General features: G+C 39.8%; 1 protein-coding gene across 3 annotated transcripts in view; it reads left to right on the forward strand.

Annotated features, from left to right (window-relative positions):
* Window positions 1-844: 844 nt before the first annotated feature.
* Window positions 845-24,434, forward strand: part of LOC111269729 (matrix metalloproteinase-14) — a 28,347-nt gene continuing 4,757 nt past the window's right edge. For 2 of the 3 annotated variants that reach the window (XR_002685897.2, XM_022849545.2), the window contains exons 1-5: window positions 1,062-3,135; window positions 21,608-21,888; window positions 22,710-22,767; window positions 23,160-23,246; window positions 23,696-23,831. Coding sequence is in view for 2 of the 3 variants with exons in the window: in XM_022849545.2 (XP_022705280.1) it covers window positions 2,896-3,135; window positions 21,608-21,888; window positions 22,710-22,767; window positions 23,160-23,246; window positions 23,696-23,831 (802 nt within the window). In the remaining variant the exon portion in view is untranslated. Of the gene's footprint in view, window positions 1,022-1,061; window positions 3,136-21,607; window positions 21,889-22,709; window positions 22,768-23,159; window positions 23,247-23,695; window positions 23,832-24,434 lie in introns of those variants that run through there. The other variant, XM_086972193.1, reaches the window with a different exon arrangement.

Here is a 24,434-nt window from a genome sequence, read left to right on the forward strand (position 1 = left end):
AAGCAAAGAAGCTCAGTGTCTTAATCGGTTATGGAAAGATTCGCTGAATGACGAAGTGAACACGTTCCGAACAAGCTCATTTTATAGGAACTTCGGAGAAGCATCAGAAGAAGACTATGTACTTTCAACTTCTTTTCGACAAAATTATCTTCTGGTGCTGTGCGCAGAACCATGTGCAATCGTGTAAATTGTCTAAATGATTGTTTGATGCTGCTGCATGTACTTTACATGTGCCTAAATGCTCCAAATGTTTTGTTTTGTTAGAGACTGTCAGCGAAAATTCATAGCAATACACATACTTAAGCCCGGAAGCTTCAAATATGTACGGAAATATTCAAAATCTTTCCTAGAGTTTTAGATAGCGTCATTGGATTGAATGAATAATTCGTCCAAGCGCTTTTCGAAAGTAGGATTATAGCTTAAAACATCATATCTTATTGTTTAAATCATGACAATCAAATTTCGTTTCGCGGTCATCTCCAATAATATATAACAGATTCCCATGAGTTCCAATACGAATGAGATGTCTTCAGATACATCACTTACAAATGATAGATTGTCATCAGTGACTAATATCAAACGTTTTCTTATACAGATTTGGACTATTTACTTGTGAAAAAAACTTGGCGTCGGTATACATTTGGCTATAGCCCTCCGCCACTGTAAACCGGCTGTACGGATATTCATTTCCTTGCGCAAAATGAACGGTATGAATGGTCTAAGTATCAGCAGCATCGCAACACCCTTTCTCCGTTCTCCGGGGCCCCTCATTTGACGCCATTGGATGGGACGTGATGCCAACAAGGCATACTGCATAGTAGCGGCGCGTATCGATGTCGAAAAGCCAAGCAGTGAGCGCGCTTCGAATGCATTTAAAGAGCTAAAGAATAAAAGTAGCGTCTTAAAGTGGTCACAAAGAGGAACGCTCGATTTGATTTTCTAAACTTGACTGAATTTTCTTCGATCACGTGATAGTCCTATTGGGAAGACATGGGCTATCATCATCACCGCGTTCTTTCAGGTATCGGCTGCATTCATTATATTTTTCATGCCTTTTTGAGCGTCGGTGCGTCTTTGCGGTAGTGTTGTTAGCAGCGGTCCGAGTGTTACGATGTCAGTGGAACAAAGATCGCTATAGAATTAGCGCGAGGCATCTACATACAGTTGAAATTTTATGACTACAACTTGCGATGTTCGTATGCTGTGAACTATTCGAATGAGCAGCAATGGCGAAGCTGCAGAAACATGGATCCTACATGACAATGACCCAACTGTCCGTATTACTTGTATTTTTTTTTCTATATTCCTGTTAGAAGGAGTAAAATGTACTTTAAGTGGGTAATCATTCATCTACGGGTTAAAATTCGCTATTCTTTTACTTTTATTAGGCTATGAACGAAGTAAACGGGATACGAGATTATGTACAAACGATTGTCTCTCTACATGTTATGTGATTACATCGATTTGGTAGTGGCCTATTCATTTATACTGCGCGTCATCTCCAAAACGAGATCCTCGAAGTGAGTTTATTGTCAATTTATCCCCTTTTGCCGTAGAAATGGCTTCATTATTTGACAGTCTCTTCATTTATCTGCGTCACCGCGTCAACTGTTATTAACTGCCCACTAATCAGCCCCGACCAAAGCTAGACCTACAATGAAAGGGTCGTGAGTGACTGCCATAAAGAATGCGCCATTCGTTTAGCGTAGAACTCCCTCTGCCAATGTGGCAACCTGTGCGTCACCACAACGGCTGTTAACATGTAGCAGCGCTTCTAGTGTAAGCATAAATGTTGCTATCATCTTACAGAAAGTGAGTAAAAAAAGCAAAGCTGGTCCTGCTGTAGGAAGCCAGCTAGACAAAGCGGACAAGACGAGAAGAAACGGCGAGGGCTATCGCTGCTGGCGGCGAGGCGGTGCATGAAAGGGCAGCCTCGGGGGTTCCAACTCATCCACATACCCGCTCCATTTGACAGTAGGAAGCAGCTACTGAGTTGCAGTGCCGCCTGCCAATTTCACCCTCGCCCATCGGAAGTGTTCTCCGCGCGCAAACCTTCAGTTGATCAGTGCATAGTGCAGTTCAAAAAGCCACGCGCTGGGTGGAGTACTTACCAGTGATGCTATCGCCGAATGCTAGATCAGCCGGTAGAACAGCGGCTGTGTGGATGGCTGAATATTGACAACGCAATGATCGGGCCCGATTTATTTGGTACTCCTTTATTTGGTCTTAGCAGGCAATCAATTGGGAGTTGTGAGAGTTCGTGTAGCATGATGTGACACTGTTTATGTGGACTTTTCCATAAGCTTCTTCCTTATATTTTTGTTCGGATTGAAAAGAAACAAATCGACAAGAGCCGGTGGATAAGTGATAATGATTATATCTAGATACGCCGAAAAGTCAAAATTATTCGTAGCGCTAATTATTACTTGAAGAGTACTAAGCGGCGCCCGTTAATTTAATAACGTATGCCTACAGCTTTGTGACCAATGTATGAGTGAATTCAGGACGGAACGTACTTAATTGCCATATAAGGACCAGGTTCTACTGAGCACTCCGAATTGTTCTCTAAAAGGTTCATGTACTCATTCAAGACCTTACTTAGAATGTTTGCAAGTTTGCCCTCTCAACGTTAGAAAGAACCTGTGAATTACGTATGTATACTAGACTAGTTATCCGAGCTTCCATCTTCACTGCGATTCACAGTACCTCCAAGTGCAGTTCAACCATTCCTACCATTAGCATTAAGCTGGAGACTCGATCAGCAACGAGTATCCAGGAGTAATAGACGAGATAGTGGAAATAATGTGATGTCGCTTTGATACTAACAACCTCCTAAGCGGCTCCTTCCCTCCCTAATGCCCGTACTCCTCCGTATGCCCGAGCTCCGTTTAACACATGGCTACTCGAGTGACAAACTGTCCGGCTAGAGCGTTGTTGGTGCTCCTGCTGGGCGTTATGGTGGCTGTTCTATCAAAGGGGGTGTTCTGCCTTCCAACTTCTCGTCCTCAGGGACTGCCGCTCGGTGACCTAGTACGCAGGCAACCCGGATCATCACTGGACACCGGTGAAACTATACATGGTACAGTAACCTTAGAACAACAGCAGCGGCGAATGGAGCAAAAACAGGACATAGTCGTAAGTTGTTTTTAAATCTTTACTGTTTTACTTCAAACGAGCTTACTGGTACTCCATAGCTGAACAGTGCAATTAACGAGTAGGCGGTGTGCATCTGATAAAATCGACAGAATTGATTGTCATTTTTTGCCCTCTAAGTTCCGACTCTCCATAAATGGCTAGTTTTGCAAGAACATGACCAACTACTATGCTGGACCAACAGTGGTTCTAAACCCACCATTTGCTGTGTGCATATTTTATATTAGCATGCTCATAGAACGACATGCAAACGGGCCGTAAAGGTAAGCGGTTCAACTTTCGAAACATCTACGAAGGCATAAAGATAAGTTAATATGTTTACATATTAAGTCTATCTTTACGGATAGGAGCTGTCGAAACAATACGTTGCGCGATCTGTCTCTTTCATGCGGGGCTGCTAGCTGTAAAATTTATTTTTACGAATTTTCTTTGGTGAACATCAGTAGTAATGTCAAAGATTTAAGCCTAGAACTTATTGCTTTGAATCTCTCCAAACGAAATCACCCTTTCCTGGGTATATTATAAAAAAAATAAATCAATATAATTGGTATTTTTAACTTAAGGATGAGGACTATTTATATTTTAATATGAAGAAGATTATCGTCAATTAACAATTGTTGCAAGGCTGTATAGGAAAAAAGAGTGATGTCAAGATTCACTTTCACGCAGTCTTTGCAGGCTTTAACTGTCTACTTGAGATAGCAATTAGTATTCTCAGAAAAATGCCCGGACAAAAGTTCGACACGACAAGACAGCAGACTACGATACGGCTCTCTTAAAAAGTCAGTCTGGTTTTATGACCGATAACGAATAAAAGTTGTCATTAAAAATGGCCTCTGTACTGTAAGCTCTACGGAAGTTCACGTTCGAGTTTTATGTGTTTCTTAGAGAAAAGTAAAAGGTGGTAGAGCGGAAGCTGGACGCCATGCATTGGGTCGCCTTTATTAATAAATCCCGTTCCTGGACTCCACAATTCAATGAACCGGCATCTTCGATTGCCCATTCTTCCAGATCTAGAAAATGGCTGAAAGTCGAATATCTAACAACAAAGAGACTGTAGAGCTGGCAAAGTAATGTTGGCAGCAGTATCCGTTTCTTTTTAGGTCGAAACGTGCAACAGATGGTGTAAAGACACTGTATAGAGTTTTAAACAATAATTTATGTTATAAAATTAACCAAGTGAGGAGTGTAACGCGAAGACGCTGAGCCTATCTATCTAGCCAGCAATCTGTTAGAAAACGATACGACAAAAAACGTATAAATGCGTTCGAACGAAGAAGCACTTCAGTCGTTGAGGAGATCTATTTGTAGATATGATGGAATGAGAAATTCCAGTCAGCTCTGTCTTCTCCACCGGAGACTTTTGATTTTTGGAGGTTACAAATCTCACAGAGCCCTTCGTTCACCATAAGGCACGGAGCTGGGGAAACATCAGAACCGTGCTACAATCATAATTGCATAATGCAAACATAATTTAAAATCTTTGCAGGACGGTTTAGTTACCTTGAACAATATCTCAATCATCCTTTAAACCAACCACCTGAGCCAAGTCTAAGCAACTACATAACCTGATAACACTAGAATAGAATCGCCCCAATGCGAAGTGTAAAAATATACATTTACTACGAACAGCATTCACGAAAGTAACCTGTAGGTTTCGACGGTTTACGTCGGGTATCACCGTTAGACGGCTGGTTCCCAGCACGAAATGGTCTATGCCGTGGTTCGAACCTAGACCACAAGATGTCCCTAATATTAGTATAAGAATACGTTACCCACTAAGCTATCACGGGGACAAAGGTTAACCTAAGCTCTCACAGCGATGCCCCTATTTCCTTGCAAGAATTTTGCGTTTAAGCCGTTTTAAAAACTAATAAGTTTCGTAAAGCGACAAAACTTTCACGTCAAGGTAACTCAAGTAAGACAAGTTTCTCCAGAAAGATGCTCTAGAATAATCTACATAAATATTATTATTTATGTTATTATTTTTGTTATTTATATTACTAATAACATTTGGTAGTCTATGTATTTGTCGATAATCCGACTTAATGTGCAAATGTTTATCCTAATTATAATAAAATTAATTACCTGGTCAAGTAATCAATAATAATCGACCCCCTGAGTGCTTTTAGTATAAGATTATGTCTGTTATTAACAGCAATGGTCTTTCAGGAAACTACATGTTTACATGATTGCAATGGTTTTCCAGCAAATCAATCTTCGATGACAGAGAGATAATTTCCATAGCAGTGATTTCCCTAGGAAAACAAACATTGTTTGACAATTAATTTATTAAGAAATTATACACGCAGAAGTCATTTCTCCCTATTTGAAAGAACGATGCCAGCGGACACTGGTATGGTTGAATAAAGGCGATGCGCAATATTTCGTTCCCAGAAAAGCGTCTTGTGTGCTTTTCAGTAGCTGACCTATTCAACAATGTCTCGCATAGAATGCATCCATCGCAGATTGTAAAGTTGCTTCATTAGGTCCACTATAATGAGATCGTTGTCCCTAGTCTAGTAATTCAAATGTAAAAAACATAACTGCCTACGCTTATGGTGGTGGCCTTTATTGATATACTTCTAGGTATTTATCTGCTGTAGTAATATGTGTATTATGTATCATAAGTGATCTTACATGGCTCATATCGTAATCAGAAATGACCGGATTAGGGAAACATGATCATACAACCCATATGAGAATTTAAAAGCTATTCACGGCTTTTCAATACCGACAGATCTATCATTATATCCGTCCTGTAACTAATGGCTTGTTCGCTTATCGATCTCCATAGGTTCTAGTGCTTCTGACAAAAGCAATGGCTTTTCGAAGTTATGGTACATGCATTTTGTAAAGCTAAGAAGAAAGATGGGTTTTGTATTAAAGCATTGTCAATAAAATGTTTTTGATAGCCATACAGGCGATCATACTGACGTAGTTTATTCGGTTTAATGCCTAGTATGCCCGAAATAGCCAGGCTACATAGGACCATGGTAACACCGTTTGAAATATTTGCACTTTTCTTTTTTCGTAAAATATGGCGACCCCACGGCCTGCCCTTAACATAGTATAATAATGTAGTAAATATTTACTTTGGCAGCTGCGTCGTATATAGACGTCAACTAGTCTTACAGGTATTATACTATATGCGTTCATTCATCATTTATATATATCCAAGATATGATTAAGAAGCTGAAAAAATGTTTTTAAGCTAGTTAAAAGTTCGTCTGTTACAAATGTTGATAAGAAATTTGTGGTCCTTATTATAACTACAGGGGACGGGCAAGAAACATTGGCACTAGGACTTCTACTGAATGAAATGCTTGTGTTATGTCGCAGTGAAGCAACGTTTTTAAATGGCCGATTTGTCATACGGTCCTCGTCGATATACAGGGTGGTGTACTCAAATTACTAAAGGGCTGATTCTCCTAACGGACATGCATTCATTCGCTACTCGAGTTAGCAGAAGAAAGTTAGGTCTTTTCAGAATAAAACAACAAACTTCTCATGGCGAATAGCGGTGTGTCGTCTTTAGTTTTTGAACGCAGATTAGCTACTAGCTAGGGTTCGGAAGTTCGTGAAAATGACGCAGAGAAAAACTTTTTGACACGCGTAGGGTTTATGCGGTAAAAATATACAACCCTTTTCAACAGTCTACTTAAACTTTAGTAGTTAGTCTGAAGACTTTTTTGCTACATTTAACTTTGTGCGTATTTGGAGCCCTCGTATTTTTGGAAATTTAATTTTTGACTGTTAAACTGTGGTTTAGGTACCGATTTAAGGGTGTAATCGCGGTAGCTATATTGAATAGTTTAGCTATCTTGGTTATCTTGAATGAACGCGACCGTGAGGAATAACACGTCCAGCACTAGTTTACACGGTAAAAATAATGCTTTTTTTATTTTAGGGGATTTTAAAATAAGGATTATTTTAGGATAATGGAAATCTTAGCAGGTATATGTATATACTGAGCGAAAACTCTTAACTCGGTGTAAAAAAATCCTGACCCTGCTTACGAAGTGTCTACCATTATGTCATCGTTAATAATTAACACATTCAAGTGGTGTGCATTTATCCCGATGGTCGGTTAATTCTGGTCAAGTTCGTATCCAAAACTGCCTTTGTTGGGACCGAAACCAATGTTTTCATTTTTACGGTACTGCTGTTAAACAGAAAATGGATTTTATGAAACCGGTTTATAGAATTATCCCTAGCCATTTCTAACGAGATTCGTTCGCCAGATGTATTGCACATGGCGTTTTCCAGTCATCGAGAGGAATACGGTAGGTGAATTGACAATGTCTCTATAAAACTCTTGCAAAGATATGCGCCGATAAAGAATATATTTACACTTACTGTATAGCTTTACTTAAGTGGCCTACAGATAGTTGTCTTAAGGCAAAGTGCTTAGATGAAACTGTTTGTACCGCTACAGATCAAGACATAATACAGCTCGTACAGGTGTTCCCTAACGGCTCCGCGTTCCCAGTTCGGATAAACGTTGGCGCGTACGTAAATAGAAACTATGAGAGTCACACGTATTTTGAATGGAGGTGACGAATGAACATCCTAACACATCTGCTACAATTCAGCGTAATTTTCAATGCTTTTCAAAAGGTTGTATACAATCAAATGGCCAAACATATTTTGTTCGTGTGAAATAGCAGCGAAATTCGGAGTTAGTCATCGATTTCACCTTTCAAAATTAGGAGTTCACTCGACAAGAAGACGTCTTGTGTGATTATAAATGTTATTTCAACGTGTGAGCATGTAATACGCTTATGCCTTCCAACAAGGACGCATCCTTCCATGACGAATGTTCGATGTTCCAGGCTGGACCTGGCGATATGCGCCAATTTATTGCAATAGCAGCTAAAACATTCACGAGTAACTAACTGCTAGAAGAAAATGGCAGACGAAAGGTTACAGGCCAACGGACGCGATTCTTAAATGATAAGAAAGTACACCTATATTTCACTAGATTTTTACGTAAAATATTTGTATGTCCGGGCTAGCTTTCATACTTGTCTGGCTTGCAAGCTGTGGAAAAATCTAAAATGTCCAGAACCGTGCACATCTAGAAAGACAATAGCTTCTAACGTGGCTACAATGTGAATCACACGCCAATGCTGTAAATAGTTTTATCAACTTGAACAAGATAATAACTATTTCCGCTTGAATAGCAATGATCTTACCAACGTTTAACAGTACAGAGGTCAATCGAGACAAATGACCTTGCTGAATGAATTTCTGTTAGAAGCTGTATGGACAATCTATTCTAGTGATGATTTTAGTATAGATCTGTGTCTAAAACCTTTGCGCTAGAGAGCATTCTGTAAAAAGCGAATCAGTATAACCGAACATGTTGACTAGTTATTCTAATAATCGTTATTGAAACAACTACGTTGCCCTATTGGACGTTATATAACTAGCAGCATCTTTGGGCAGTGCTGCGACTTCAACTGTGACTGCTGTTACGCAAGCCTCATTTAATGCTTCATGAGTCACTTCGACGGTATTTCGCCATTATTATAATTTGGAGAGTCTTATAGTATAGGTTATATCAAATTTTTGTTGCTTGCTAAAGTAGAGAGTCATATACTAATTATAATGATATGAAACTGGAGCGACGGAATGGGAAAATCGAATCTTTAAGTTCCGCTTCATCGGTGTTTTAGATAGCGTAGGCACAACTGTTTTTGGGTAGATGACACACGGGCGGTGGAGTGTTATTATATGTACTACCATAATCATCATCTAAAAGTATTACTAAGACATCGATAAATTTATTGTTATCGTTCTCGTTGACGCATACCTGCCGTTATTTAACTTGAATGGTCAGCTTCAACAAATGACTAGAACTATAAAGTAGATCACAACAGTGCGTCATGTTGAATGTAACGATTCTAAAATAATTCGTTTATTAAGTTAACAGATTCTTAGAATGACACGATCGCTTTATGTTATTCCCACTAAGAAAGCTTTCGACACAATAGACTAATGATACGGTTAACTTAAGAACCTACCTGTGAAACGAAATCTATGGAGGCAATAAGTGAAGCCTGACCTATTGGCTCCTATTACTAGATTAGATGGTTTAAGCTGAATGTAACTTCTGCTCCTAAATGTTTTCGTTTGTGTCTACGTCGCTTATTTGTCATGCTGATCAAAGATCATGTAAGTTTGTTATATAAATTCACTCGTCGTTTGAATTTTAAATGTACGGTTAGGCCAGTGAAGCCGAGTCACTGTGTGACAAATAAAAATTATATATCTGTCTTCCAAGGCTGAAATCGACAGTGGAGAAAATGATCTGATGCTACGTGATGGTGCATATTCAGAAGCAGGCGATCGGGGTTACAACACGAGGTTCGTTTGCTTAGGCAAGCCAACGAGTACCGAGTAGCACAGGATCAGGTTATTGGTATGGTTAAGTTAATCACAACGGAGGGCAGAGTCGAGCAAGTTAACTCACAGCTATCCGTTTTATGTCGAACAAACATCATACATAATTGTGAAGAGATCATTCGACAAGGCTGTAGTCTATTTCGTGTAGATCTGACTCCTTTTTATAGTAGATTCATAAAGCTTAACAGGAATCTGCTAAGGGACCGTTAGATAACTCTGCCGAATCTAAGGCATGGATACAGAGCTCTTTTAAATGACTGTGGCACCTTCAGATGCGCTCTGGCCAGTAATCATTCAGCACAACTTAGTGATTTTCATTTAAAGTTATTGTATGTATATGAGCTCAGCGGCAAACTTATGTCTGCATGATGATGTGCCATCGTACTAAACGGGGGCATCGATGATAGCAACTTAATGGTCCACCAAGTTAAACCGCGCCGCCGCCGTCGTATCGTTTTTTACCGCTACCCTGACGCGGTGAGCAACCTAGAAAAATGTCACATCACAGAAACGTCATGAACTACTTACCCGACGGGGCGGAGTATGGCTGCACAACAAAATGAAACGGGAAGATATGACACGTGAACTAGGAAGCGGACAAACGTACTTGCTTGCTTCTGCACCAGTTAGCATTGTGCCTGTGCACCTGATCCCTTCGCCTCGCCCAATGACGGCAAGCCCTTGGACACAGGTATTAGGTCGACCATGAACATATTTATAGTGTAGGGTCATTCGACATCGTCAGAAATAGTTTGTTGCCCCCCATCGTAATCGTTACCGGCGTCATTGTTGCTGTCGGCTTTATTTTCCGGACTATTGGGTAAGAGCAATAGTCAAACTCGACTTAGAATTCTCTTTCTATAAAGCTACTGTAGAAAACGGTCTGTCGACTCGATAGCGAGAAATGCCGCCTAGAAGGCGGGCTTAAGTGGCTGAGGATAACTCAGCGAGAGATTGGCTTACAGCGACAGAATCAGGCGCTCACATCACACATAAAATGGTCATTTAGAAAAACGCCTTCGAATAAGTGTCTACACTGACATATTCGTGTTATAAATAAGCATAAAAGATAAATAAAGTAATACGTTTGGTGTAACCGATAACGGTCGAACGACGAGACCAGAGCAATAGTGTAGCATGCAGGCGTCTCTATAAATGTCCCGTGGCAAAAAGGCCCTATCAACATGATCATCTTTGTGGTTCTTGATGAACGCACGCGTGAGGACTCAAGCAATAGTATATTGACCCTACGCATGGTCAAGTAACGTAGTCGGGCATAAAAGACTGAATAGAAACGATACGGTAGGAAAAAGAACGAAGTGGCAAAAGTAAATCATCCGGAGAGGACACGAAACATACATATAATTGATGTGCCGTTGCGCTGTATAATGTCATTCTTTACCACCACTGTGCTCTTTTTATAATGGTCATCTATATGTTGCTATTTTGAAAGCTCACATCCCCGTTGATCCAAATTAGGCGCACATGCGCGATATGTAGACCGGCCAGGACAACATAGACCGGAAGAGCAGAGCCGGGCGGTTCACTCTTCATACATGTATAAGGAAAGTATTTTATTGTTTCTGGGCAATATGTTTACATTTTAGGTCCTATACGGTACTCAGACTGACTCAGCTAGTTGAACGCTGCAACTATAGCGTCATAGGATTTTTTTTCGCAGATGCTCGCGAATGCTCAGGGCTTGGAGATGTCCTACGGTATCTAGGATTCGTCAATAGCTGTAGGGCTACGGTGATATCTGTAACATTCTTTGCTGAACTGAAAAAAAATGTTTGAGCAGTTCGGCTTTTCTGTGATGCCCGTTAAAGGACGATTGTTCTGATTTGCCCCCAAACAATGGAAATAACCCGTGCTCTTCACTTATGTTGGTTCACCTATTTAACCGTTGAGCGGCTGTTTGGATTAGTGAAACACAGTTTTCTCATGTTTTGCAAATCGAATAATCTATGTTCGTGGTCAGGTTCAATGCGGGTGTTCTAGTTCTGGGTGGGTATTATTTTAACGAGGACGAAAGAGGCGTTAACGTTCTAAATAATCATTCTAGCTACGACTGTAAGGCCGCTCCACGTATAGAACAGCGCAGTCGGTATTCTCATTGCACAAAAAGAACAGCTTGAAGATTGACAAATTTCTTTAAACAAAATTATCCAGTAACAAGGACGTTATAAAATCATAAAATTAGCTGAGTTACATATGGGTATTAACTCTGCTAAGATAGACCCATGACTGTATACTACTCGGAACAGGATTTCTTTGTAATATTTGTTTACATTTCGGTACTCTCACGTTTGCTAATCTAACTAGCTCTCCAAGTATATATGCGAATCAATCATAAAATCACGAATTTAATGAGTTAACTTGCTAAATTCGGCTGTTGTCATTTTCAAGGGGTTGCAAAAATCAACCCCGGGACATATCAGGCGGTGCAAATTTATAGGTATTTGCACTACCTAGCCATTTCATCTACAGATCGACTACAATAACGGATTATAGTTCCAAGATGTAGCAAAGAAAACGATATTTGTTTGAATAAGTATTCGAACTAACAAGTTCGTCTTCATTTGTGCACTTTTGTGCATCTTCATAGGTGCCCGATATATTCATCCAGCTCAGCCTTAATAAATGAGCTTTGGAAGCACGCACATACCATTTACATACAACATGTAGAGCAAAGAACGTCTACTTAACCGACAGGTGTTGCAGCTCATTTCTTCCTGTCGACAGTCAGTTGTCATCGAGAATCTACCAGTGGGACGATGGCCACGACGAAATACAGATGAATCAATCATTTGACGAAAGGAAGAGCTACATGTTTAAAATTGTACCATCGAATCTGTTCTTACATGCCGTTCTGTAACACTGTAGCTATTTCCTGCACGTTTTTGCTAATAGCACCACAACTGTTGAGGAAAGCCACCTCTAGAGGATTAAGAATATCTGTGAGAGATGACAGCAGACGTTTGTTTAATTAGGGTGTTCGAGTTATTCTCTCCCTATGTTCTCATCATGGTACTGGTCAAGGCTAGCAAAAATATATTTAAACGAAAACATCCTTTATTCTAATCTGCAGGACAAGACAAGGAAAAAGTCTTGCATGTCCCTTCAGAAGTGCGTGTCACTTCAGTGGCTTTTTACCTCTACATAAGAGATCGGTCTGGCATAAATTGTAACCTACTGATCGTTTGTAATTATTGCTTCTTTTTTTTTTTACATTTTTCGTTTGCTAATGGTCGAATATTATAGAGAGCTGAAAGGCTCTTTGATCGTTTTCCAATCCTCTGGGTTACAAAACATTATTTCGAATTTGTGAACGAATTTGTTAATTTGAACGAATAGTGAAACATAGCATTTTCGATATTTTTTCTTCGTCCGTCGCCTAAGCCGGAAACCTGCTCAGGCAAGGTGGAATGAATGTCGCGCGTATGATGAGGACTCCATAGCTGCAAATATTATTCAGCAGTGGGTGTTTTAGCTGAAAGATTTAGGCACTTTTAGCTTAAGGAACAAAATTATGCTCCAGCGTCCTTTATCCTGCCTAATATCGATAGTGATTTTATTGAGGTACGTTATGTATAAGCGTATAGGCAGGTTTAATACGAACTCCCTGCGCTGGTTATCGTCTACCTGAACAATATCAATTAATACACGTGATAAGTTTATTGACATTTGCGGTAAACGCCATTCTGTCCACGTTCCTTTTGAGTTGGTGCCTATTTTAAGAGTCAGTCCTCGTTGTAAATACCTGAGCTACTGATAAATACCTGTGAATACTATCAGAATGTAGTTTAAACCAGGATTCCTTGATTGACCATGTCTCATAATTTGCCGATTACTATTTCTACGTTCCTGTACGTGAGTTCACTCAATATTTCTGTTCGGCGATGCGGGTTACTCTACAATAAATCATAAAGGCTACAGGCTTTGATCGTTTGGGTCCAAATTGTGCTACCGACATGTACAAGCAAGTTATTTTCGGTGGTCAAGTATCACTCTTACAGGAAAACCTGTGGTGTGGAAACAATGGCATAATAAATATTCATTTACACCATGTGCTTTATACCGACTCAGTCCCGTTGACTGGCCGTAGCTAGAGTCGCGCAGGCCCAAGTTAAGTTGTAGCTAATATATCTAGTTATCTATTTGTAGGCGTTGAACTTAAGGGTAACTATTGCACTTTCAGTATACCTTACGTTAGAGTCTTTTTTAAGGATTTGTATTTTCAGTATTCAACGTTCATTTGAAAATAACACATTCTGCCTAATCTTAAAATTCGATCGTAAATCTAGACCCTTCTATAAACGTAGGAATCTACAGATGTATAAACTACAAGAAAGAGGATTGTAATAGATGCGTCATAAAACGTATCTATGGGTTTAACGGTCGTTGCTATAAAAAGCGTATCAATGAAAATGGTGAGTCATTTAATTTTAAATATTAGATAACCTTACCTCACTTAATTTTATAGTTAAGGTATGCTTGCGAAATGCTCAAATGTCCTGCTTAGGGCATGCCTTAGGCTCGACATTTGGGTTCTGTTGTATGTTCGCTGGCTGTTCAACAACTTAATCAAAATGGCCATGCTTTTCAAAGGTCGTACAACCCTATTAAGAACATTAGAATCTAACTAGGGCTGCACTTGAGACATCCTGTGTTGGTTAAGTGCATTCGAAAACTTTTGACCTATGTCTAGGCAGAGCTTAGGCTATAGTTTATATTGTTCGTTTGCCCGCTTGCTTGAACACCCCGAAACAGGTGGACGTGTTCTCCCCTTAAAGGTAAGCTGGGGTAAATGAGCAGCATAGGGATTAGTCAACAAAGGAAGGGCAGGGGCAACGCAGAACTAGGTGAAGGCCTCCCGTCTCTTTATATATGCCTGTCGCGTGGCCCTCCTGTCCCTGATCGGAGTTTCGTCTAACTGTATGAGATGTAGAGAACCGGAACTTGCCATAGCTAGCAGTGCCTAGTCTTGTTGACACCATGATGTGCATCTCGTTGATGGCCCACCAGAGTAAGGCTCCATGCACTGTACAGGATACAAGTCAATATCGTAGAAATGTACGCTATAAAGCCCGGGAAGCAGCGGTGGCTCATGGGTACAGAACAGATAACCGAATCGGCAGGCAACATTCTTTCAATGCTGAGCAACTTCTCCAGCCTGTGCTATCCTGAGCCCATCTTTTGGCGCAGTAAGCACGTGAGGCCCACACAAGTTGACCTTTCAACGAAAGTAGCTGCGGCCATTCTCCGTACAGAAGATGTCTCTTGTTACAACCACATACAAACATACAGACGTATTTCACTTTGTAGCCTTCATACCGGGTGATCGTATCGATTGAGGTAGAGCCGTGTTCCTCAGTAGGGTGGTGACGAGGGGCATCTTCGGTACTGGAAATTGTCCTTTGTTACGGAGTGTGCCATTAGAAAGCGTTTATATGGGTCTCGAATAATGCCGGCACAGCATTGCGATCGTGTGAAAATTGATTGGCTCGGTTTGAATCTTAGACTTGTCGCGTAAAGAAATCGTTCTTAGGCCCTTACTACCTCGTATTGGGGGCCAACTATCTGATGGAATACCGGACATAGAGACCCTTACAACCAAGATTAGAGGAATTGGAAGGAATTAGGGCAATTCAGTACCTATTGTTCCTGCCTCCAGTCGCGTCTTTGTGGAAAAACTGCCATCCAATTAAAATTGCCATTACGCAGACTGTCGTATAAAGGAAACAATAGCACACGGAGAAAAGCCAAAGATCAATCGTCTAAGCTACACGAGGCCCAAATTCAGGTTTCCAAATAATGCAAAATGTCGTGTACAAAATAAAATGGAGGAATATTATAGTTCAAAGAAGTAATTTCAATAAAAGGTCAGCATGTTGGACTTTTTGCTATTTGCTATTTGCCCTTGACAATGGTCATGCTTTTTTAAAGAACGCTAATTGGTTTTTATTAGCAAACATGACGTTGGGAAGAAAATGTAAAGTGTACCGTTGCTATAAGAGGTCATTTTGAGGCCATTTTGTGAATAGATGAAATTAGCCTAAAATCATACCCACACAGTACATAGATGCTTACCGCAATGTTTACCCATGCGAAACTGGCGTGTGCGGAGATTCGCTGTCAAGCTTGAACGCTTATGCTATCATTGTTATGGCAACATTCACCTTGATACCGTTACTAGCCAATTTGAATGATCTTTCGCATTAGTCCATGAAAGTTTTGCATCAATGGTTCCCAATAAATACTGACATATCCGTGGCGTTACAGTAGAGAACTCGAAAAGCAGAATATTGTACTAATAATAGAAAACCACTCAGTTAAAATTACCTTGGTTTTTGAACATTGTCAGAAATAGAAATGAGCGCGTGGTAAATGATCGGTTTTTTTTTTATACACTCTACCTGTATAAGCTGCCGACAAGGCTGTACGAAAAGGGGCAGTAAGCTGTTCGCTATAACCTTTGCAATTGAAATCATAGAGTTCCAGTGCATGATAAGACTGGGCCAAAGGAAATGCCGTTGGCCGAACGATCAGTTTCTAGCAATTCTGACTCGTCATCTTAAGCAATACATATATAAATTGATATTTTGGGAAATGATAAATATTGTTTTTGCGTAGACACCCGTTTCTAAAGCGTGTTCCTTTATGATTACTAGACTTGACTACTAAGCTTGCTTATTTCGTCTCGATCATACTTAGAACTTGGGCCGAATGATGGACTGAGGCACTTCTTTAGATCGTCTAGCGGAATGTTAGTTTAATTGGTTTTAGGCACTAGCTGTTTTTATATTAGAGTGAGCTATTTGAATTTTTGTAAAAGCGTCTACGTCCTGTTACTAATTAACTAGTTAGCCAGAAATCACTGAATAACTTTTTTTTTTTCTTTTATCAAACTAAACACTTCTCGATAGTTGCTATAGTAAAATGGAATTGCTTGCGGCAATGACTCTTTAAACGTTAATACGTAATGAAAGTTTATTGAGATAGTTGCTCGAATAATTAAGGGGGAGCAAGGGTGAGTGACGAAGACACTGATTGATGATCACTATAGGTTGTGCAAACCTTTCTCGTATTATAGGACCTGAGAAGAAAGCCAGTCTGCTATGTAATATTCGTGCCAGGACACTTTGTGTTTACCCCTGTAGTTAAGTATTGTAGCACGTGTCGGTCTGTCCAGGTGGTTAAGCGCGTCGCGACAGCTCTACCATAAAATTTGAAATATATTTGTCCCCTTCCCAATTCCCCAGTGCCTGTAGCCCTGGACTAATTTTGTGCGCTATACTAAGCCATATTTTGAATTATATTCTTGAAGCGTAACTAATAGAAGCAGCTTTTGGCTAAAAATCTCTAGATACCGCTATTTCGCTGGTCGTCTACACGTTACTAATACAAATAACGTATAGAACAACAACATAAAGGTAAAAAAATTCATACTAACACGTGAACGATTCTGGTTGACGTGTATCTGAACGACGTAAGCCGATTTGGACGGGAGATTTCTGTGTTGAATTTGACAGATTGTCGCAGGTCGTCGATGTATTTCGGGTATCATCTAAACGCTAGCTACTAATTAGTTGAATGCGTGTTATGGGTACGAGCATTCCGTTGTTCAACAAAATCACCAAAACAGTAGATAGTAAACCACCCTAACGTATCTATACCCTGTCTAAGTTAGTAGATTTGTGATCAGTGGCTACTTTACGTCCATATCCTTTGATGATATATAACTACTTAGTAATAATAAGTTACCTTATTTTTAGTTATTTTCTGATTTGTTAGCACAATATTAATTGTTATGATGAGGTTCAAGCCCACTTATTATTCCATTATTCGAATAAAAACTCTCGTTTGTCACTTGTATTAATAGCCCTCTGTCCTCTATGCTTTCGATAGACGCGTTTCGAAGTTCTGAATTGCATTGACAAGCGCACCATAGGTTGGTTGCCCCAATGTATTTTAGAAGTTCCTAGCGGTAAACCGAAACTTACATACATAAGAATGATGTTTCATTTAAGTTAAACGTAACTACAATAGGCAAATGATTGGGCAGCATTACAAACGGAAAACTAACGAAGATGCCGCTGCTATCTGTCTTTGTGGAAACGAAACACATTAATCTTTTTACCAGGTATCCGTTTAGTGAAACAAGGGTTGCGTCACCATTGCGAGCCATTGAAAACAATACAGTTTTTGGCGAACCAGATGAGATACGCTGAGGCGGCTCCTGGACTGCCCCTTATTCATTACGGGCTGAAAGTTTTTGCAAAATGACGTGTTTTGTACAGTGCAGACCTGCCACCTGTACCGTTGTATTGCCACCAACATTGCCGTTGTGGCTGCTGAAAGAAATCCTGCCGAAAAAAATAAGCTAGGGTGTAGCCTAGGTAGGTGATCTCACCGACAATGATGTGACGTCACGGGGTTTCCCCATGGCATATATTACGTGACGATGCTAAATGTCCACGTCATTGTAAACAACTGCAGTTCTTTTGACAGTGTGTGCGTGTGCACTGTTTTGAGCTTTGCTCATAGCGAATTATATTAAAGCACATAGGTAATGTTCATTTTCTAGTGGACTAACAGGACGTGAGCTAAAGGTATGAGTGGAAAAGGCGATCAGACGGTGCTCATCATTCGCTTTCACTTAGGAACAAATAGCAATATTGATGGCGGCAGCGCTTTGGCGTGGTAAACAATACTATAAAGGCTATGAAATTACACACTTATATATATATATTTATCCTTTGAGCAAAAAATTAGGTTCAGCCGTCGAGGTCGAAATAAGTCAACGCTTCTTAGTCTGCTTTTCACGCTACATAGCAACTTTCTATACACTCATATCCCAAGAAATATTACTTAGTTTCAATGGTTCTATTAACTTCGTATCTATTTCCCTGAGACCTTATAATGTGACGTGCAATAACGATATATATCGGTATTTTATTAGGAAACAAAAAGTTAGTTCGCTCAAATGCTAGTACGAAAAGACGCTTGCAAAATATTTTTCTGTGTGTTATCAGTGCAAGGGAGAAAGTGAGTTTCGACATCTTGCCAGTCGATGATTTCTGGAGAGGCAAATGGAGACGGAGGCGTTTTGTTGCGCTACTTTACAGCGAAACCGGGAAGGGCTACAAGTGTGCTTAGCGTTAGATAGAAAGGACGAAGCGTGTTTTGTTAGAATTGTTACGCAGAATTTGTTGTTTGAGACGATTGTCCTATAACGTGCTCGTCTTGCGTATGTCCGAACTACGTCTTGACTAATAAGTAAACAAAGTTATGAAGAAATATGCTGTTGGACGAACTACCTCTAACACTCTTCTTTCCGTCCATTCGTAGTTTTTGACCAATGAGTATTTTGCATATATATATACAAGTTTGTCTTAAGAAAGCTATCGAGTAGCTTTTAGTGTTCGTAAATCTTGAGTAATGGCCGCATATACGCTCATTAATTTATCAAAGTTTTTTATTATATTATTCGGATTGATTTTCTTTTTGTAAGGTTTAAGTCCTTAGAATCACGTCCTTGATGGCTAAGTGCTGGAACGTTCGTTCATGCATCGCTATCATAGGTTAGCCCAGATCGTACGGTTTGCTTTTACTTCGGGCTCTAGAGATGGTTACGTAAGGCAGTAAAGGACAGAATTTTTGGCATTTGCCTAATTTCCCGTTCGTTAAAGCACTCTAGGATGCTTGCCTCGCATATCTGGAGAACTTGACAGGCAAAATATGTGGGTTTATCTAACAATTAGCATCTTGCAAGGTGGGTCAAGGCGGTCCGTGACGAGTTCGAAAAAATCAAGTGGAGTGTGTTTTTCGCACTTATCACTGGAATCCGAAATGCGCGTAAAACGTTGTGATCCTATCAAAACAATAACCTAACAGGGTAAAGAAATAGGTCTCGAACGATACATAACACTTGACCATCAATAGAAAAAAAAAAAAAAGAAATAAGAGCAATAAGTAAAAGACAAGATTACCTATACACGAAGCTGACTGCCCTGTCTAATATTAGTGCCAGCAAATTTTAACTGCATCCCGATTTTTGATGCGTTTGTCTCGCTTGCATATCGCAACAAATCTATCGGATGAACAAACGAATAATAAAAGCACGGTGGAAACGAATCCGGAAGCGATCAATGCTACCCCCGAAGATTGAGCGGTGGTGCGAGTCACTCGCCTGCTGACGCCATAGATGCGTCGCTGTATGTATGTGTCTATACACATCGGCATAACAGCAGCAGCAGCAGCAATACTAAGCCTAGCTAACCTCGTACTGCGATGAGGAGTTCTATTCAGTTTTGTCTGCACGCGCTGTCCCACGTCGTACGTGAACTCATTTTCCCCTGTTCTCCCTCGAACCCCTTGTCCCAAATGAATATATATGCCGCGCAATATACCAAAGGCAAGCGGCGTTGATCGCCGTCACGCCATTTGGCAGTCACGGACCCCATCCTGTTAGGGACAAAGCAGCCATTTACAGAAAGCCCGGAGTAACGGGTACGCTAGTCTGTCTTCCCCCGCTATGTTATAGAAAACGCTGGAATTGGTCAGTTATCGAACTCATTCTATTATGCGCTATTTTCGAAGTAACTCGTCATATGATGGACTGGGTCACGGAACGAGTTTTGGGGTCACTAGGTTAACAAAAAAAAAGACAATATTTTGTGTTTGATTAAAAAGGCATTTGTTATTTCAACATTAACAGTTTGCCATTCAAGAGTACAGCGAATACTATAGGTATTACGTCCCACTGGAGAGGAATAACGCTTTTTTTATAGGTTTTTACTGTGGCATCGATTCTCCATTGAATGTCTTACATAAAACACCGATTATAGAGATTATTCGTGCTCGCAAGCCTGAAACTACAATAGGGTTATGCTGAGAAAGCTATTGAAATACAGAAACCATGATTTGACGCCAATATGGAACTCCTATAAATAGGCACTGCGGCGCGTAAGGTGACAGAGTAGTTTATCCAATAAAAGGGTCCCGATGATAGAGCAGTAAGCAAAGAACGAATTCTCATTGAAATTGAAAGTGAATGTTTGACGATAACAGAGATTGGTCAATCTTATAACAAACAATCACAGAGTGTACATAGTATTAGTAAGAATCGGAACGTGGTGGTTCACTAGACCAACGGAAACGATGTTTTGCAAATAACAAATTAAAAAGGAAATAGTACGACTAGTATCATTCACTAAAACACTGGCTACTGCTCAATTGTACATGAATATTTTATTATTATTATTATTAATGGTTTTTTGGGTAACAAAAATATAGGCTCGTAGTTGAATTGAAATTTGTTTTGATTCAAAACTAAAACGAGCTTAAAAAGATTTAAAGCTCAAGGCGTCGCTGGTTCTAACTACCGACGCGCATAATACGAGTATCAATAGAATGAGGTAAACTCGAAAAGAGAAAACATTACTGATTGAAATATGGCCGAAGAAGCTGATAATTTCTGATTAGATGTTTTAACTGCTTACTTACATATACATATTGATTGGTCATTGGCGAACGTAGGCACAATTTATAATTATTCGGGTTGTCATATACTGATGTCGCCAGCTGATTCATTTGTACTATTTTCCGTTCGTTTTTTTTTTTTTGTAATAACCACTTCGAGGTCACATTTGTTCATGTTTTGCATGTATTGCCCATGAAGCGGACACAACCGGCGAACCCATATCGAAAATCATCCCAGCGGAAGCACTTATTTTTTGCTACAATTTTGACGATAAAATCAAAAATAGTGCATAATACAAGGACAATTTGTAACATCTCACAGGCTGTTCTTAGAGAAATGTTCGTACGCAGATATAAATACGTTGATATTAGACCTAAATATTCATAGCACCCCCGTGCAGTTTCGTATATGTCTTACCCTATAAAAGCAATTAAAATAACCTTTCAGTAAAAGCTATTGCTTTTAGTAAATCGATGTAGTCAATTTAACGACTAATAATAGAATAAATAATAGAAGAGTTAATTAAAAATGCCATATTTTTTCTCTTCTTTTCAGAACTATCTGCGACGTTTCGGCTATATAAATAACGATTTTTCGGCGCGGTCCTTCGTGTCCAATATCTACTCAGCAGAAGATTCATTGTCGCGCGCCATCCGTCGCTTTCAAAGGTTCGCGAATCTACCAGTCACCGGGAAAGCGGACGCGGCCACAATAGCTCGGATGGCGCGACCTAGATGCGGTATGAGTGATATTGATTGGGGTCGTGAAAGCGTCAAACGGAGAAAGCGATATATTGTACACGGTGATCCTTGGTCAAAAATGAACCTCACCTATAGGTAAGAGGCACGATCTACCTAATCCTAGCAGGGCTAATAATGCAATAACATATCGTTGATCACCGCCGCTGATAGACTTTGCTTAGTGTCAGTGTAAGAAGAGACTACCCTAGCTAATTCTGCTGTGACTTTTTTTCTCCTAGATAAAAGAGTGATCATGTTTGTCACAAGAGCTGCTCATACACTATAAGGTCGTCCGTTGAAACCTGTCACCCCAACGCTTTTAGTCGTTTCAAAATTTTCGTCCAGCTGAACGAGGCAGTTTGCTACGTTAATTAAAAAACATATAAAAAATATCGGGCCTTTCACGATTCCAGACACCGCCATTATTACCGTGTTTTCTACATTCTGTTTTGAGAAGTTCGCCTCACACGATGCCTTTTCACACCGTCGATAAAAAGATAATTGTATTCATGACGTATCTTTCGATGGAAAGCGAAAATAACAAACGGTTTATGCTGTAAATGCAAACGGGTCGGACAGGTGTGCTGTAAACAAGGAGCAGAAAAACAAAAGGTTCATGTATTTGCTCTATGCTTGATTAGTAATTGAAAGTTTGGTAAAAAAAAGCAAGGCCAAGTTTCTCGTGAGATATATGAGATAGAGAATAGGGATTCCCAAGCAATTAGGACCCTGCTACGTGGCGGTTATAAACCATCCGAAAAGGCCGCATCTAAATATTATGTGTGAAATGTGTAAAGAAAAGTTACTTCTGTCCTAGGATCGCTTCCGATAGATGCGGTAGGTTCGAAGGATTATTCCGTTGTATAAAAATAATTATGGGTTTGTAGTTATTTTTTGCTACATGATCTACATTTCAGTATAACCGATTGGCCATCAAATTTGGATGTCAACTTCGTGCGACAAAAAATCGGAAAGGTAGAAATTAGTACATTTTTATGATCAAATATATAGAATATTAGCCGACGGCTCACATACAGGATGATACTTAATAATAAATGATTTGCGTCATATAGTGTACGTTATATAGTGCAGAAGTGATTTTACATATAAGATTATAATGGCTAAGGATGCGACAAAAGCGAGAATTAAAAGAAACTCCAATTACGTTACAATTACATGCGTACTGAATAGAGTTCATTTCAACGAATTTCAAGATATTATAGGCAGTAATAGACGAGATTTACCCAATATCAATACCGTAAAATTCAGAACCCATTACCTTTGAGACGTAATATCTCACGTGTTAGATATGGTACTGAGACCGCTAGTTCAATATTTCTCCTTTCGCTCGCGTTAATTGCCAACAGGCAATTAATGTATGGTCAAGGCATTCACGACTCGTATTCACGGAGACTCGGGACGTAAAAGCTGATATTCTCGTCAAGTTCTTGAAGGTAAAAATCACATTACCCAAGCTAACTTACGAATAGAAGGAATACGTATTCGAAAACCGTGGAAGTAGCAACGATGCACTTATATGACTTACCAAATATCGTATCATTTCCACGTCGCAAACCGCTCATTTTATCGCACGTGTAGAAGAACTCGTTGTCCTAAACAACGAATTCAGTTCTACCTTTGGTCTACAAAGTTAGACGGTAAATTTCCTCTTTGCACTTCTGACTGTTGACTTGGACACGCTTAAGCCCTTAGATCAACACAAAAAAAACTTGTGCGGTCCTGGAGAGACGACATTTCTGAGAATAAACTATATTAGGCAAATCCCGTCCGAGGCAAACGAACCTCCCAACCCATTCAGAGTTCGCGGAGGCAAGTAAAAATAGCCCGATTCAATTTAGCTTCCATTGTTTTTGTTGCTCTATATTTGTGGGCTGATCCGCAGGGGCGCCATGGCGATGCGTACCCATTCGACGGCCCGGGAATGGTTCTGGCACACGCCTATTTTCCTGGCAACGATATTGGAGGTGACGTACACTTCGACGCCGACGAGAATTGGGGAGGCAATATGGCGACTCTGGGTAAATTTTAAAACAGCAGGGTTACACTTTTGTCGCTAACACGTTTCAAAGGATTGATCAATCATTTTTGGATAATTGCTATTATTATTACTACCTATTATTATTGTAAAGCGAAGGATGGTTAGCATGTCATATTTTGGAATATTGGTTATATTTGGTCTGCATGGTTTCTGTTGTTATAAATTACTGATTCATTTTTACGCATTACATTGCATAAAATAGACACCCACAAAGCTCTCTGTTCCCGTCTAGAGATGAAAGTAACTTAATTTCGTAGCATCGTCTGACTTCACAATTTTTTTCTACCACGTTTTTGTCGAATCCTCCCAAAACCTATACTAATCTTAGGTAAACAATATCTTTCATATTATAGCGTCAACTTTATATCTGTTTTGAAAGCACAAGTGACAGTCAAGAGCCAACATAATATCTACTTTATATCGATGCCAAGAAATTAAAATCCTTTGCCGTTTATGTTAACCTTTTGTATTTTTAGTCTTATTGATCTTTCGAGAGTGTGGACGTTGTCGCAAGCTAACGTCCACCGTCAGGGGAAATCTGTGATCTTTTGTTGTTGGTTTTTTGATGGTGATAATGATGACT

Source organism: Varroa jacobsoni, unplaced genomic scaffold, assembly GCF_002532875.2.
Source record: "Varroa jacobsoni isolate VJ856 unplaced genomic scaffold, vjacob_1.0 scaffold_150, whole genome shotgun sequence".
NCBI lineage: Eukaryota > Metazoa > Arthropoda > Arachnida > Mesostigmata > Varroidae > Varroa > Varroa jacobsoni.